Genomic DNA, 16,817 nt, shown 5'->3' on the forward strand with positions numbered 1-16,817 from the left:
GTTGAAATTATCTTCTAAGTGAACCATGTAATTGGAAGATGGCAATTGGTAATTATTTCTGGTTTTCTTAGAACTTCAGACACTCATGTTTGTTATAAATACCTGTAAATGGAGCATGTTAACCAATTTTTGTTCCCATCAAAGTTATACAGTAACTGTTGACTTGGATACAGTATTCCTAATCTCTTTCTCTAATCCACTTTTGCTGTTGAATTTGGAGGAAAAGAGTGTAGGTATTTTACTGTATAATTCAAAGTAAACAAAACTATCTTAATGTATTTCAGTCTTATTCGGAAATCAGAAAATAGGCATAGACCGAGATTTGAACTTTCAAACTGCAAAGTCTGTTTTCTGTTTGAGAACGTTTTTAAAATTACACGGAACCTGCCCAAAAGAATATTTATATTCAGTTTGCCACTTCCATAAAGATTCTGATGTTAAAATTGAGGTAGTGTGAATCTATGACTTCTTTGGCTCCATAAGTACTTGAACCATTGGAATTTTCTTGTCAGTTTGAAGGTAGTTGAAGTACTGATAAGGTCTTCAGGCAGACAGAATTCTGCCTTTTTCTTGGCACTGTTGTTATTTTTACTTTCACTTTAAGGAGCTCTTTAGGTTCTTGAAGGACCTTCATCCCCACTGGTGGAATTGTGGTATCCAGTAGTGTTAGAAACCTGCACGAAAGATAAATTCTGATTGTTAACAGTGCTTTCAGGATGAGAACAGTTCTTGCTTATTTCCCCAGTGTATTTTTGCTTCATAATTTCACGCTGCCACACAGTGTCTCTCAATTTTGAATTTTACTACACAAATAAAGGAGGTAGGAGCTTCTGACTCTCTTGTTTACTTTGTAGGTATTAACTGTAATCCAGTGTTCCCGACTGGATTTGGAGATTTTGCCCATAATACTTCTCCACACAGCAGTGAGCAGCAGGAGCAACAACATCCTCTGGATCATAATACTTCTGGGAAATCTGAGTATATGGCATTCCCCAAACCCTTTGAAAGCAGTTCCTCTAATGGAGCAGAAAAGCAAAGGTATTTAATGTCAAAGTGCAGTTCTCCTTTAATTATTTCTCCTTCCTTTTCTGGGGCTTGTGGAAATTCATCATTCATTAAGGGAATTTATTGTCATAGAATTACAATCTGAGCTTTACTTTTGTAACTTATAGTTTAATATTTTTCATTTTTTCAGTAGTGTTCTACTTTTCTATATATTAATGTATTGTTTCATGAACGTTTTAAAATCAAATGCAATCTCTGAGTGGTTTTGTAACACTTTCTGTAAGTGGAGAAAGATTTTGCTTCTACGGGATTGTTTTGAAACTGAATTGTTTGAATAACTAGAGGATGTAATTCCAGTGAATGCGTATTTTTTTGTGCTACTGTAGATTGTACTCAATGTTGCTTTAAGAAATGTTTTGACCTATAGTAAGTACTGTTTGAGCACAGCAGTAGCTGCATAAATACATTCATGTTGAAACCAGTGATAGATTGGAAGTTCTGCTTTCTATTTGGAAGAGTTCTCTGGAATTACTAATTTTTCAATATTCCTTTGATGTCTAAGTAACAAGGGCAGATAATTTGCACTACAGATAAACTGTTTGCCTGGTAATACATGATGTTTCTATTCGAGAGATTAGGTTGTGGTATGCTGAGGTTGGTCTGTGGGTCTTTTTTTTTTTCTGACAGAAGGAATCATAGACAGCATGAAGAGGAAATGGAAAAAAGATCAACTTGGCTTGATGATAGCCAAGAAATGAAAAAAGATGATCAGTCTCAGCTGAAAGGAGGTTTTGCAGTTTCAGTACAAAACATTGCTTCTGGTCATAAAAATCAGTGCGATATGAACCGGAGAAGAGAGTTTGATGAAGAGTCTTTGGAGAGTTTCAGTAGCATGCCTGATCCAATAGACCCAACTACTGTGACAAAGACATTTAGATCTAGAAAAGCATCAGCACAAGCAAGCCTGGCCTCAAAAGATAAAACGCCCAAATCAAAGAACAAGAGGAAGAGTTCTTCTCAGCTAAAAGGCAGAATTAAGCATACTGGTATGTTGTAAAGTAATCTTGGATACTGTGGCAAACTTGGCTTGGATTATAATCATTACATTCCAGAGGATTTACTCTCCATAAATGAAAATTTATTATATTAGTCTTCTATAATAATGATTTGTAATTTAAAATTTATTATTTATTACTCTCCTATAATAATGAAAATAACTTATTGAAATGACTTAATTTTATATCATATAACTGCATAAGACTTTTTAGGGTTTCAATAATTAGAAAATAAATAACCAATTGAGGTACCGTGATTTAAAAGGATCATGGATGCAGTTATGTGCAAATTTGAAATAACAAGGAGAATCTTCTTCATTGTCTTCATGTTCAAACTGGATTATTTGCTGAAAAATATGCATCATTAAAATTCTGAGAAGAGAGGGACAGTACTAGTTAGTATCGTGTCACTGTTTAGGTTGCTGAGGATTTAGTATGGCTTCAGGGTACAGAGGAAGATTTTAGTGTAGGAAACACCATTAGTATTTTGCATCTTTAAGAGTGCCTTTGAACAAACTTGTTCAAAGTAATTAAACATCTTGTAAACTGTTGCTTTATTTCTTCCTTTTCATTTCCTCCCATTAGGTTATGAAAGTGCAAGTGCTTCTAGTGTGTGTGAACCCTGCAGGAACAATAAAATCAGACACTCTGATGACGTGGTTCATGCAAAGGTGTTCAGCAAAAGGAATCAGGAACAATTGGAAAAAATAATCAAATACAGCAGATCTACAGAAATGTCTTCAGGTACTCTTTTCTAAATGTCTAATTATTTATCAGCTTCTGTGAGTAAGGGACCTTAGCTTCTAGTGTGTTACTTAAATACAGTCCTTTTTGACAGGAAGACAGGACTGTATATTTAGCATGTGGATTTTGCATTTTAATTTCTAATTTGTAAAAAGTTGGATATTAATTGCTTTTGGGTGTTCTCTGTATATTAAATACTTGATTAAAGTAATTTAGAAACCTGTTACAGTACAACAAGCAAAAATGTAGCCAATCTCTCACCATTTGTTGATGATTTTATGGAAAGTAACTGCAAGGCTGATTAAACTTTGCGTAGTGTTTAAACTACATCCTGTACTGCATACATGTCTTCATCCTATTCATGCTTAAATGAGCTCCATCAAATACCATTCAACTTCAGTCTTATAACATCACATAAACCCTTACATTTTTTGCCATCTGCACTGCTTTCCTTGTATCTAGATCATAAAAATTCTCTCCTGTGCCTTTTTTGGTTCTGCTAGTATTTCTGTTTTGTTTGAGAGATGCGGAAATTTTAGTCATTGTAGCACAATGTAAAGCTTTGCCAGTGTAGCTGTGTCCACACTAAGAGCTGTTTATTAGTGTACATAATAAACTTCACTGGTTGAGTTCTCATTCTCACAATAAGCAGCTCTGATGTGGTTTGGATAACTAAGCAGTCTTCCTCCTGCTGTTTTGTATAGACCCTGTCTTTATTTCTGGTGCGCATTTTTGTGTTTATCACTGTCTATCCCCACTTTCCTACAGCGCATGCTAGGAGAATTCTGCAGCAGTCTAACAGAAATGCATGCACTGAAGCGCCAGGTAATGCATTCACTGCTTAGCTTCAACAATATCCTATTCTTTTTTTTTTTTCTTACCTTTGGTTCTATAACTCACTGTTTAGCAGATGTTCAAGGTTAGTGCTATTGCAGCATCTTCTCTGTAACCAAGACAGGAGAAGCAACCTTGCATGAAATACAGTGTTACAAACTGCCTTGAATTACAGTTGAGGAGAGCATGGTTACCATGTTCTTGATTGGTAACAAACACAAATAGAAAATACAGAGGTAGATACTACATCAAAAAACTAATTTCAGCAGGCATTTTTAGTGTGTTTGAAAGCTGCTATTGCATATTAATAATGGGGGAGGGATGCAATTTGTAGTAGCTTTTCAAAGATCGAAAAAGCTTGCCTGTGCTTAGAAAATTGGTGAACTATTTGTAGATAATAAAATTGCACAGTAATGTTTGCTCTATTGCTAATAACTTTGTTAACTTGAATACTAACAATTACACATCTGTTAAACTGAGTTTTCCAAATTTAACTATGTTTCCATTCAGCACTTCCCAATAATGTATGTAGTAATTTGATTGTTGTGGTGAAAGGATAATCCTTAAATTTCAAATTAATGGGAGATTTAGTAGGGAACACATTGTCTGCTCATACATATGTAATAGGGTTTAAGGGTAGGAGGTTTTTTGTGAACTTGGGAGTGATACTAGACATGTATGAGAATGTAGTATTTATGTTGGGAAAGAGTGGCTTTCTTGAGTTCAGTCTAAAGCTTTCTTAATGTTGCTTGTGTTGCAGAAGTGTGGTCTACTTGTATTATATAAACTTGAGACCTTGCACTGTCTTTCTTGAAATGTCTTAAAACTCCATTTTCAGTGTTTAATACCTATTCTGAAAGCATCACTGTGGTGTGTGCAATATTCTCTTTTATAAAGTATACTTTCTAAAGGTATTGTTCAGAAGTGTAAAGAAAATTATTTTTATGATTTCTCTATGTTGTATTTCATATATTAAAGATTGCATAAGGGATAATCTAAGAATGCTTGCTCTTCAGGAAATTAATAAGCTTTATGAAAGCAGCTATTAGGGAATCTGCAGTGATTGAGACATAATTTGAATACCTGTGACTTGCATACCTGATAGGCAGTTGTCTGTTAAATGGATGCCTGTCAAGGACTTAACAAATTCCTTTATTTTTTTCTACAGAGACTGGTAGTGATCTTTCTATGTTTGAAGCTTTGCGAGACACAATTTATTCTGAAGTGGCAACTCTTATTTCTCAAAATGAGTCTCGTCCCCACTTTCTTATTGAACTTTTCCATGAGCTTCAACTGCTAAATACAGATTATCTTAGGCAAAGGGCTCTATATGCTTTACAGGTATGCACAGAATTTTGGATTTTCTATATGAATCAAGCAAACCTTAGGTCTCTTTTTACAGCATAGATTATCTTTTGCAGGATATAGTCACCAGACATTTATCTGAGAAAAATGAAAAAGGGAAGTGTGCAAAATCACTGAATTCTGCAACATGGGTGGCATCAAATTCTGAACTCACTCCTAGTGAAAGCCTTGCCTCTACGGATGATGTAAGTTTTCAAAATCAGAAGCTACTGACAGCTTTTCCTTTATTTCAGCTCACACGTGTGCTTGTCTACTGGAATATACTAGAGACCAAATTTTGTTAAAATTAGTGTCGACTTAGACTTTTCTAAGCAACTAGTGGCAAAAGAATCAAAGCAAAAGTGATAGAATACGGTAGGATTCTCAGTGCTGCAAATGAGTGATGTGTCAGGGATGAATGAAATGTGGAGAGGGATGTAAATTGGAAAGTAATACATTCAGAAAGAGCCAAAATCCTCTCTGAGTAAGGTTAGGGCAAGTACTGATCACATAATTCTCAAAAAATTTTTGCTTTTTTGTATTTGAAAACCACTTACCCTTCTGTACAGTTTCTTACGTGTTTTGTACTTGAAGTATTTGAAGCAAGCATGGTAGATTCACCTGATGGATTTATATCCTGAAAGTAGGGTTGTTCTCCAGTCAGGCAGTCTGGTGACAAATGCTAATACCACAACAAGTCACTGAAAAGAATTGCAGGCTTGTTTTCGCATCTGTGAGAGTATGGTGTGTTCCTTCTTTGTATTTAGCTGTCTGGTATTTTTTAGGAAACTTTTGGCAAGAACTTTTCTACAGAAGCATGTCAAGATCGTGAACAACCAGATGCAGACAATGGGAGTACTATGTCTACTTCTTCGAATTTTGAACCGTTTGCCACTGATGACCTTGGTGAGAATGAAGCAACTTACTGTTACTCCCTCCCTAAGTGCCTGTAACTGTCTGCATTTTAGTACACTGTTTTTTTATTTTTAGGGTGTAATCACATGTTTTGTCCTACAAAGCATAATTCAGTTAGCTAATTGTGAAACACTGAGTTTATCAAAGTGTGTAATAATATATTTTAACTAGTTATATGTAGATTTCAAAACTTGGGGCCTTAAAGTCATTTTTATCATTGTTTTTTTGTCTGTCAATTGAAAACTTTTTATTTAGATTAAAAAGTGTTTTTATTCTAAATATAGGCAACACAGTGATTCACTTAGATAAAGCTTTGTCTTGGATGAGGGAATATGAGCGTATGAAAGTTGAAGCTGAAAGTACCCTTGACTCTGAGGGCTGCTGTAGTAATTTTCAGGGTGCTTCTACTGCTAAATTAGAAGGTATGCATATATACATATATTTTACTTAGTTTTAGAAAAGAATTTAATAACTGTCAATCTAAAATTCTTTGCTCTTTGTTTATATTGAGAACTTAGCAAAGTTTGAAAGGATATTTACTTAAGGAAATTAGATATATTTTTTAAAATAGAAAATAAGTTTTTGAAAGTGGTATTTCTTTAATAGTAATGTTGGATGTACTGAATTTACTGCTTTTTAATTTTTTTTTTTTAATTAAAACAAGGTGTGGGTACCAGTGAATGTCAGTCTGTGCCACAGTCAGGTGATGTTTCTGCAGTTCCATGTCCTCGTATAGATACTCAGCAGCTTGACCGGCAGATTAAAGCCATTATGAAAGAGGTCATTCCTTTCCTGAAGGTAAGGGGTCTTTATAATCTGGTGTGAATTAGAAGAATAAGAAAAGCACTTGTATAATTGCACAGAAGAACATTATTTAAAATCTAAAACTTGCCTCTTAGAAACAGCTACCAATAAATATATGTTCAGTTGCAGACTCTACTGAAGATGAAGTAAGAATTAGATGTTCCCACAGAAAGATTCTGTGTAGTTTTTATTAGGAGAAATAAATGGTGAGTGTTCTAGATTTCATAGGGCAGGTGGACTTGACATCAAAAAGAATAGAGGTTGCTTGCTTTGGAGCTGACAAAATTGAATATAGGAATGTTTGAGAATGTACTTCTGAAATATTTGGTGCCTTGTAGCAGACAGAACTGAGATCACTAATTAAAACTGCTGCATATACAGTAATAGGGTGTTTTTGAAGAACACCTCTGAGTAGTTGATTTTTAGCATTATTTTCTCCTGTTTACAAGTATCTTCAAAGTTGTTGAGAGCTTTTTAAATTCTGTGATTACAGAGAAGAAATGTTCTCCTTTAAAGGAGAAATAGTAACAGTTCCTCCTTTGCAAGGTTGGAGAACAGAAAAGATTGAGTTGTAAGATGCTTAAGGCATCTCCCTGTTCCCTTTTATAGTATGCACAGTGTATAAACTTAGGTTTGTCTAATAAGGTATTTGGATGATACTAAAGTTTAAAAACTGCATATTGTTGACATGCCAGAGTCAGAGTGCCTGAAGACTTGTTTTTTATTTGCAATTTTAAGGCTGCAGTATTGCAGTGGATATCTTAATAGACGCTTTAATACACTCGTGTACACAGCTACAATATATGAAGCTTCTTAGTTTGGCCAAACATTATGAGATGCCAAGTACTCATGTACTGGAAAACTGAGATAAATCTTTATCTTGTGACCAATCAGTCATTCATGAAGTATGGTGTTTGTGAGATTGATTAGGATGTTTTGTGGTGTGCTGTTCCTTCAGTGGACAGGTAGTTTTTTTATAAACTAGTATCTGTGTTTGGGTTGATGGCATTTATATTTCTTTTGGAGTGGTAACAAAGCGCATTCTGTGATACTTGTTAGGAACACATGGATGAAGTGTGCTCTTCTCAATTACTGACAGCAGTAAGACGTATGGTCTTGACTCTTACGCAACAAAATGATGAAAGTAAAGAATTTGTGAAGTTCTTTCATAAGCAGCTTGGCAGTATACTTCAGGTTAGTAGTTTTTCAGTGCTGTTTTGCAACACTCAAGTTGGCTTATGAGCAACAGATAAATCGGCTTCTCTGAAGTTGTAGTTTACACCTTGAATAGCATACCTGGTGTTCTCCCTCAGCTTTGATATGGTGATGAGGTATTACCTTGGTTCCTGAACTAATGATTTACTGCACACAGAACATCTTGTTTGTCACTGCAAGGTAGTGAAAGGTGTATCTCTGGCCTGTGGCTGTCTTCAAGTAGAGCTCTGGTGATGCTTTTCATGGACATCTTGTGTAAATTCCTGAAAATCTGTAGTTTGCACTTTTTCATTATTCTTTTTTTTCCCTACAAGCATGGAGTTTAAATTATGAGCGTATTAAGTTCTGTGTTATGTGACTAGAAATTCCATGTAAACTCTGTTTAAGACACTGCATTCTTTTAAAAAATGAGCTAATATATACATAACTAATTTTGAGTTATTAGAAATATGATAACTACTTGATCTTTAAAGCTTGAAAGCCTGTTTCAGAAACTGAAGAATTATTTCTCTTCACAGGATTCACTGGCGAAATTTGCTGGTAGAAAATTAAAAGATTGTGGGGAGGATCTTCTTGTGGAGATCTCTGAAGTGTTATTCAATGAATTAGCCTTTTTTAAACTCATGCAAGACTTGGACAACAACAGTATTTCTGTAAAGCAGAGATGTAAACGAAAAATAGAAGCTACTGAAGTAGTGCAGTCTTATGCTAAAGAGGTTTGTTTTATTTTATTTTTGAAAAATGTAGCTTTTTTGAGACTGTATTTTCTAAACTATTTTGATTACCTTATTTTATACCTTATCTATGTTTATTTATTTTACCAGTTGCTGTGTAATTGCAGTATTGCTTGTGTAGGAGTGTAAACTGGTTTTCCTCAGTAAGGACAAGTCCTGTGTTACAGATGAATATCTGTTACAGATATCTAATTGTATAGACTTTGTTCATAATTCAGAGGAAATGTTCTAGTGGTTATCTGTGAACGTAGGAAGGAATAAACAAGTGTTGAAATAGTTTTAGCACCTGGGGCCATTGAATAGTTTCACCCCGGTAGGCAGCTGAGCCACTCACAGCTACTCAGTTCCCTCTGTGGGATGGGGAGACAATTAGAAGGGAAAATGGAGAGAGCTTGTGGGTTGAGATAAAGACTCTTGAATTGGTAAAGCAAAAGCTGGACATGCAAGCAGAGCAAAACAAGGAATTCATTCACCACTTCCCATAGGCAGGCAGATGTTCAGCCACCTGTTGGAGAGGCTCCGTCACATGTAATCGTGATTTAGGAAGTCAAACGCCATCACTTTGGATCTCCCTCCCTTTCTCTTTACCCAGCTTTATATGCTGAGCATGATGCCATGTGGTGTGGAACATCCCTTGGGTTAGTGAGGAATATCTTCCCTGGCTGTGTCCTCTTCAAAGAACTGTGGACTGTGAGACCTCTTGCATTAGGGGTAGGATGAGGAGCAGAGGTCTCAACTCTCTGGAATGCTGCTTGGTGATATTGAAAACATCCCTGTGCTATCAACCCTGTGTTCAGCACAAATTGAAAACACCTCATACTATTCTAGTGGTTTGAAAGCAAAACAAATGAGAGGCTCCAAGTCAGAGATACAATTTAATAGGAAAAAAGGAAAGAAAGTAAAATAAAATAGATGCAATAATACAAAAGACCACTGACAGAGTCAGAATACAACCTGAGCATAGTGATGGAAGCAGTCCAGATGAGGTGGTCTTCCTGAAGCAGTGATCCTGTAGAAAGGTCTGGTAGCTCTGTTCCTCTGGGAATCCGGTGGGTAAGTGCCCCTCTGGTGTTCAGAGTCTCAGCTTATATCCAGGCTGGAATGCTTGGTTCCTCCCTCTGGGCGGAACATCTCATGGTGAGTCATGTGATAAGGCCTGATGGGCCCTTTAACAGGAGATAGTCTGGGAGGGGGTTATCTGTGAGTCGTGTGGCAAAGGTGCTGATGGGCCCATTAACAGAAGATAATCCAGAGTGGGGGAGGCAGGGAGCACTCCCTCACCTGGTTTCAACAGTTCATGAAGATAGTGATAGAATGTACTTCAACCCAGGACGGCTATCTACTGTGAAGAAGTTCTACTCTATTCCAGTGCCAGGGCCAAGTTATGCATGGTCCCACTACACCCAGCTAAGTATTTTGACTTTTTGGAGGTCCCAGTTCATTCTCTTTAGGTTTGCCCGCTGGTTTCCTTGCAGTAGCTTAGTTAGGCATCATCTTTAACAAACTGGAATAAATCCTCTGAAGTTGTCATGTCATTCGTTTGTTGGCATATGCAGAAAGAATCAGTTTCTGGACTTGGTATGTAAAATATATATAACTTTTCAGAAATATTTGAGACTGTAGGACATATTCTTGCTCTAAAAAGCAAGCTTTGGCTAGGTTTCACACCATTTACATTATTAGTTTTAGTATTGCTTTTATTTGGAACATAGGAGTTTTTTTAAGTTATATGATTTGTTTACAAAACAAACAATAAACCAGATTATGTTTGTGTCTCTATGATTTCAGTATCATTTCAGTTTTCTTCTAGAAATACAAATACCAAAGCAAACCCTTAATTCATTTTTAAATGTCAGCAGAAGTTATTTTTTGATCCTGTTGTGAAGTCCTACAAGTACTTTTAGGTGTACCACCAGCAATATTTCAAGATATTTTAGATACACCAGTAGCAAGGCTGGTATGAGGGAGACTGTGGAAAGCTTTGTAAAGAGGCCAAAGGAACACTCTGAATCCAGAAATATTTAGACATGACTTCCTGTTTTATCTGAAGTCGCCTGTTGGGCCTTTGTTACATAAAGAGCTGGTTTATACCTGCTGTGAAAAAGCATGCAGCCAGCTTAGATTCAGCATTTCTTTTCTCCTGGAAGATAGAATTAGGGTTAAGATCAATGTTTGCCTCATTGCTGTGGCAGAGGTTCAGATTCAACAAAGCCAGAGATGAGCCAGAAGTGGTAGGCCCTGGTTACTTTGTGCAAACCTGTGCAATTATCTCTGTGTTTTTCTCGCAGCCCTCAACTCTGGAATCCTGATGCAGACACACTTGTTCATGCTCAGTTTTCTGGCTCTCTTGAGTCCAGTAAAATAACTGCTGAAAACACAGCTCTGTCTTGATCAGAGTTAAATCATGAAGTGGTTTGAGTTGGAAAGGACCTTAAAGATCATCTAATTTCAACCCCCCTGCCATGGTGTATCTGATTCTGTATGCTAAGTATGATTCAACCATAGACTGTAGGATTAGCCCAGTATAAACATAATTGTTTAAATAAGAAGGGTTAGCACAGATTTTTTTAATGCTTTGCAACTCTGAAATTTTGAAGACATCTGTGTGTACAAAAGTGACTGTGGCTTCTTGCTGTTTTGAGATAACAATTCTTAGTAAGATTAGCATTTCAGCCTGGCTTTCATGAAGCCCTAGTTTGATTCAATATTTCCAAGTTACTTCAGTAAAATTGAAGACCAGTTTGTGTTTCTTCTAGGCAAAAAAAGGTCTCCAGGTGGATGTTTGTTCTTCTGTTGAAGATGTCGATGAGGACAAAGTATGTGGATGCCTTTCAACTCTTTATTCCTCAAATAATTTCAAAGGTCACTTAGTCTTACTGTTGTCTGTCATAGAATCAAGTATCTGTAAGCTGCCCATTTTCCAGCCTTTAGAAATTTATTAATATCCTTTCTGTTATTTTCAGCGGTTTATTTTATCAAAGTAACAAAGTAAATTATAATTTCCATCTCTAAGGACAGCTTAAATATTTTTAGCAGTTAACATTTTCTTTTTTTTAATGATACGGAATAAGTTGATTTACTTTCCATCTTTGTGAGAAGGTAGATGTTCTGAACTGGGACACATGGTGTTTGAGATCTCAGAGCCCAAGCCTGGCTGTGCTCTGAGCATGAGATGTTAGTGCTCAGCATTTTTGTCCCTATTCTTTTTAAGTTTCTTTTGAAAACCACTGCTATCACTGGGGAAGTGTGTTGTGTATGAAGTTTTAAATGGTCTGCTGCAGTGTTCAGCTTTCTCCAGCCAAGGGAATGGTACAGGTAGATACACCAAGTAGAATGTTAACTGCTTTCCTAAATGGACATAGGTATAGTAGGTGTGTGTGGGAGTGGAGTCAGTGCTTTCTTCTAGGGCATAGAGCTTCTGTCACACTGCTTTGGAAGTAAAAGTGGGAGGCTGTACATCACTTGGTATGGTTGCTGTAGTGTAGAAGAGTCCTTTCAAGAATTGGAGCCAAACTCAGGGCTTTACTTGAGGTTTATTAGGAAGAGCAGAATTTTCTCATTCAGCATATTTAGCAAATTATTCAACAGAGAGACTGATGAGGAGATACTGCTAAAGAAATAAGAAGCTGCAGTCAGGAATATTTTTACCCCTCATTTAGGAGGAGCAGGGAAGTTGCTGGAAGGTAATAATGCAGGTGTGTGTTTTCTTGATAATTACAAATCTAATTTAAAGGATTTTTTTAACGTAGTATGCTGCTCAAATGTCAACCTTTTCAGATAATGACATACTCAGTAGTTACGAGGTCCTTGAAAGCTGTGTCTGAGCAGTGCCATGGTCTCTTACAGGAAGTTCCAATGCTTTCCTTTAAGAGTATTGTTCTGCTGTATTCATTTCAAGGCCCTGAGGACTTCTTAAACAGATTTTTGGTAGATACTTTTTAGCTTCTGAGAAACAACTCCTTTTTGCAGAAACCTTAGTGTAGTCTTTAGACCAGCATGAAATTGCGCAGTATTCCATGCTTTCCTAGGACAAGGATGAGACTGAAACTGCTAAACAAGTACTGGACTCAGAGGTGTGTGCTGGCAACGGAGTGCCTGAAAGTACCAGATCTGATGCATCTGATCAAGAGGAAGATGAGGAAAGTGAAAGTGGTCCAGTCGCAATAAGTAAGGCACTTTTATATAGTTCATTATTCAGTGTTTCCACTGTAGTTTTGACCAGCTAATTTTACAACAGGATTTGCATTAAGTAGTGCTGTGTAACAACTTTCTCTCACAGATTTTATAGTTAGTCCTTTGTCAGTGAAAGTTTTGCAGTTTGTATTTCCCAGTGTTATGTCAAGGGTTAAATATTCCAATTAGAGGAGCTCATTTTTTTCGTAATCAGTAGATCTGTAAAAATAATTAGAAACAGATTCATTAAGTTATATATCCTGTCTCAGCTTAACTTGAAGTTTCCCAGCCTTTAACCTGAATGATGTGAAAGCTGTGCAAATTTTATACATTTTTCGTTTAAATAATGTGGCTTTTTAAAATGTGCTTTTACTTTAAAGTAAAACTTGCATATATTTATTTTTTGTCTTACACCAAGACTGGCTTGGATTCCTTTACCATTTACATTTTTTGCACCAACTTGTTTAATAACTTTGACATTTCACACCAGCATAGGGGTGTTTGTTCATAATACAGCTGATGTGAAGCGTACAGATCTTTGCAAGTATGCTGTCAAAGTTAAGTCATTACTGTATCTTCATCTTAAAGTGTGTTTTGAAGTAAAACATTCATTGCATTAAATTCCTCAGGAGGATTTGGCAATTCACGGGTCAATTTACATTGATTTGCCTTTAGGTTTATCTAAAGCAGAAACCCAAGCTCTAACTAACTATGGCAGTGGAGAAGATGAGAATGAAGATGAAGAAATAGAATTTGAGGAAGGACCTGTTGATGTGCAGACATCACTACAAGCCAGCAGTGAAACAACTGAAAATGAGCAGGTACCGTCAAAATGGTAAAAGCAGAACAAACCTGTGCACAGCTTTTCAGTACATATTTATATGTACCTCGTATTTTCTTGTTGCACTGTTTTTTGTCGTATTGAAAGAATAATGCAAGAAACTGTATGATACCAGTAGCTGCTACATGCAAAATGTAGCATTCCTCACCTGAGTTTATTGCAGCTGATGCCAGAGTGGATGGATGGACAGAGATAAAACTGATGTTTACATCTGCTATGAGAGGAAAAAATGCTAAGCTGCAAGTGAGAAGTTAAACTTCAAAAAAAAGCATAATTTTAAACCTTTAAGTAGTTTTTTTCTCTGTGTTTGCTGAGATCAAATTCTAGTTGGGAGTAATTCACTCTGGTATTCTAGCATGTCTTTGGTTTGTCTTTCCTCTCTTCTGTGATAATTATTTCTGGAACAGTGGTGAAATGTTATTGGGTATCATTGTCATTTCACTGTAGTTTTCTTAAAAATATCTAAATGTGTATGACCTGGTTTTGGAGGATTGTCAGTTCTTTACATATTAAATAAGATTAACAATCTATTGAAGCTTTGGTTAGATCAACAGGTATTTATATTAGGCAAGGATGTAACTGGAACATTTTACTTTAAAGGCCAAAACAGGAGATCTTTTAAGTGGAACCAAAGAGTTTACCTGCGAAGTACTGTAGCAAAAAGAAAATGTTCAGATAAAACATGCCTCTCAGTGTTAATAGTTTTGTGTAAACTCACTGACTAGCTAGCAAATAGGAACTTGCTGTCTTTATTTCAAACTAGTGAAAAGACAAATTCATGGAGCAAGTGTGCAGTATGTTTCTAGTTAGCAAATTTGGCAATAAACTATAAAGCTGATCAGTAGGATTTTGTTCTAACTCATTTTTACGTTCCCCAATAGACTTTGAACCAAGAATTGAGTAAGGCAAAAAGCAGTGAGATCTTGTCATCAGAACAAGAATCTGTTAATGTTAAAGGTAAGCCCTGGATGCAGTAACTGAGGCGCTAACAGTTCCATATGAACTTGCATATGGTGAGAATTGTCTTGGACAGTGTGATACATGTAATTAGGAGAAAGATGATCAAATTTACTGTCTTTTTCATGGAACTGTATCAGTTGCCTGCATGTACCTGTGTTGATATTGACACAATAAACCTTTTAAAAAGGAAACATGGAATAATCTTACTTAAGTAGATGTGGTTTTTATGCTTGACATGAACAAGAATTTTAGCTGATTGTTGCAGCTCTTGGGACACAACTGTATCAGAATAAACATGTGTTACAGTGTTCTGATGTTTAGATTTGTCTTGCACTTGTTTTTTTCTGCTACTACCATTTTACTAGTTTTTGAAATTACTTTATATTTTAAGGGTTTTTTTTCTGTGAGTAATGATTAAGAGCGAAGAAATGATTTTCCATCAAAAGAAGGGAGCATTACTGGGTTGCATAAATGTTATTTCTAGTGTAACTGTTGTTATTACCACCTTCCGTGTGTTTTTCTGTTGCAAACACTAGTTTTGTTCTTGGCCTTTTTTTGTAGACTAAAAATCAATATTAGAGTGGCAAAATATTAAGGAATTTACTGTTCTGTATTACATCTTCTTATACCTAGAATAAAGATTTTATAGTAGGTCACTTAGTTCTGGAATTTGGTTTTTCTGGGTTTTTTAAGAACTTTTTAGAGTCAGAAATCAAATCACGCACTCTCGTGATAAATTGCTTGTACTTAAGTGTGTAAGGGTACAAGTAACTGATGTTTTAGTTCAGTCAGCTTTGTGTTGGTCTGAGAGACTATAACTCACTTTCATTGTTCATCTGTAGTTTTGGATCATAATTTTTAAAAGAATAATAATAATAATCTGGCATTTATGTATGTTCCAAATATTTTACTATCTCTGCCTAGTTAAAATGTAATTCTGTGCTTTTAGGTGAACAAGATGTGGCTACAATTGTGCCTCATTACCTCAGTGTCATGGAGAATACACCAGCTTTAACAGTCAATACCCCAGAATCCTTTATAACAGCCACTGTGAAAACAGAAGGATCAAGCTCATCTGTAGCAGTGAATGAAACTCAGACCCCGGATACCATGTGTGCAGAGAACAAATCCGGTGCAAGTTCTGAAAGCTCCATGGCTGGCAGCCCTGATACAGAGTCACCTGTGCTAGTCAATGAATATGTGTGTATAATTCAGTTTAGATACATCCAAGAGAAAGGATAAGCTTTTTTCTGTTTTAGTGTTATTTCTGGTTTGCAGTCTTGGTTTGTTTCCATCTGCAAATTTGATATGCATGTTGTTTTTGGGGGTTTTTTTAATGTACTTTAGTAGTTTTGCAGTGAAAAGAAAACAAAATAGCACTTCTTAAATACCACAATTTATATTAACAGGAACCTGGTTCTGGAAATGTAAGTCAAAAATCTGATGAGGATGACTTTGTGAAAGTTGAAGACTTGCCCCTCAAACTTGCTGTGTATTCAGAGGTATTTTGCTATTATTTGTGGGATTGTTGTTTAGAAGTGCATACCCTAAATGTCTGTTTTACCCAGACAGCAGTAAGAATTATCCAGAATTTTGAGATTTGCCTTTTTTTTGTTACAAAGGCAGATTTAATGAAGAAAATGGAAACGGAGGCCCAAACCAAGAGTTTGTCTGATGAATTACTGGATGGAGGTGGAGCTCAAGATCAAGAACTAGTAGGAGATGCCCAAACATTGAAAGAACCTGGTAATTATTTTCTATATTCTGCACACGTATTGGGAAAACACTCTGGAATGCTAGAATTTAAATATCGCTGATTAAAATTAGCAGTTATTGCAGTGCTGTAAAAATACTGGATTTTGTTATCATGCATTTGAAAATGTTGTATTGTTATGAAGGGATATTATCTTGCTGTCCATCTCACTTCTATATTCTTTTTTAGGTTCTGTGGCTGATAAAGTCATAAAAATTAGCATATTTAATGTGCATGTCACAACATAATGGTTTTGAAACTTTTTCAAATGGAACAGTATTTTTTTTCTTGTTACACAAGCTTGGGTTTAATAATACTGTAAATCATAATTGCTGTTATCTGATATAATAGCACTTAGTATAATTTCCTGACAGACTGCTCAATGTTTTTTTGATAGAAACATTCAAGAGACTTTTCAGAATAGTAAAATATCTCCTCAG

At 35.9% G+C, this 16,817-nt stretch overlaps 1 protein-coding gene across 8 annotated transcripts in view; it reads left to right on the plus strand.

Moving 5' to 3' along the window:
* Nucleotides 1–16,817, plus strand: part of PCM1 (pericentriolar material 1) — a 42,136-nt gene that overhangs the window by 24,264 nt on the left and 1,055 nt on the right. For 5 of the 8 annotated variants that reach the window (XM_066185842.1, XM_066185843.1, XM_066185846.1 and 2 more), the window contains 18 exons: nucleotides 855–1,038; nucleotides 1,693–2,051; nucleotides 2,646–2,804; nucleotides 3,573–3,629; nucleotides 4,807–4,979; nucleotides 5,060–5,188; nucleotides 5,768–5,888; nucleotides 6,182–6,319; nucleotides 6,562–6,695; nucleotides 7,761–7,895; nucleotides 8,435–8,632; nucleotides 11,407–11,466; nucleotides 12,679–12,817; nucleotides 13,499–13,644; nucleotides 14,546–14,621; nucleotides 15,574–15,824; nucleotides 16,034–16,126; nucleotides 16,247–16,370. In XM_066185842.1, the coding sequence (XP_066041939.1) occupies nucleotides 855–1,038; nucleotides 1,693–2,051; nucleotides 2,646–2,804; nucleotides 3,573–3,629; nucleotides 4,807–4,979; nucleotides 5,060–5,188; nucleotides 5,768–5,888; nucleotides 6,182–6,319; nucleotides 6,562–6,695; nucleotides 7,761–7,895; nucleotides 8,435–8,632; nucleotides 11,407–11,466; nucleotides 12,679–12,817; nucleotides 13,499–13,644; nucleotides 14,546–14,621; nucleotides 15,574–15,824; nucleotides 16,034–16,126; nucleotides 16,247–16,370 (2,676 nt within the window). The remainder of the gene's footprint in view (nucleotides 1–854; nucleotides 1,039–1,692; nucleotides 2,052–2,645; nucleotides 2,805–3,572; nucleotides 3,630–4,806; nucleotides 4,980–5,059; nucleotides 5,189–5,767; nucleotides 5,889–6,181; nucleotides 6,320–6,561; nucleotides 6,696–7,760; nucleotides 7,896–8,434; nucleotides 8,633–11,406; nucleotides 11,467–12,678; nucleotides 12,818–13,498; nucleotides 13,645–14,545; nucleotides 14,622–15,573; nucleotides 15,825–16,033; nucleotides 16,127–16,246; nucleotides 16,371–16,817) is intronic. The other 3 variants (XM_066185847.1, XM_066185849.1, XM_066185848.1) reach the window with 1 other exon arrangement.

Source organism: Chamaea fasciata, unplaced genomic scaffold, assembly GCF_029207755.1.
Source record: "Chamaea fasciata isolate MVZ Bird 193981 ecotype frontalis unplaced genomic scaffold, bChaFas1.0.hap1 SCAF_6, whole genome shotgun sequence".
In the NCBI taxonomy this organism is placed as follows: Eukaryota; Metazoa; Chordata; class Aves; order Passeriformes; family Sylviidae; genus Chamaea; species Chamaea fasciata.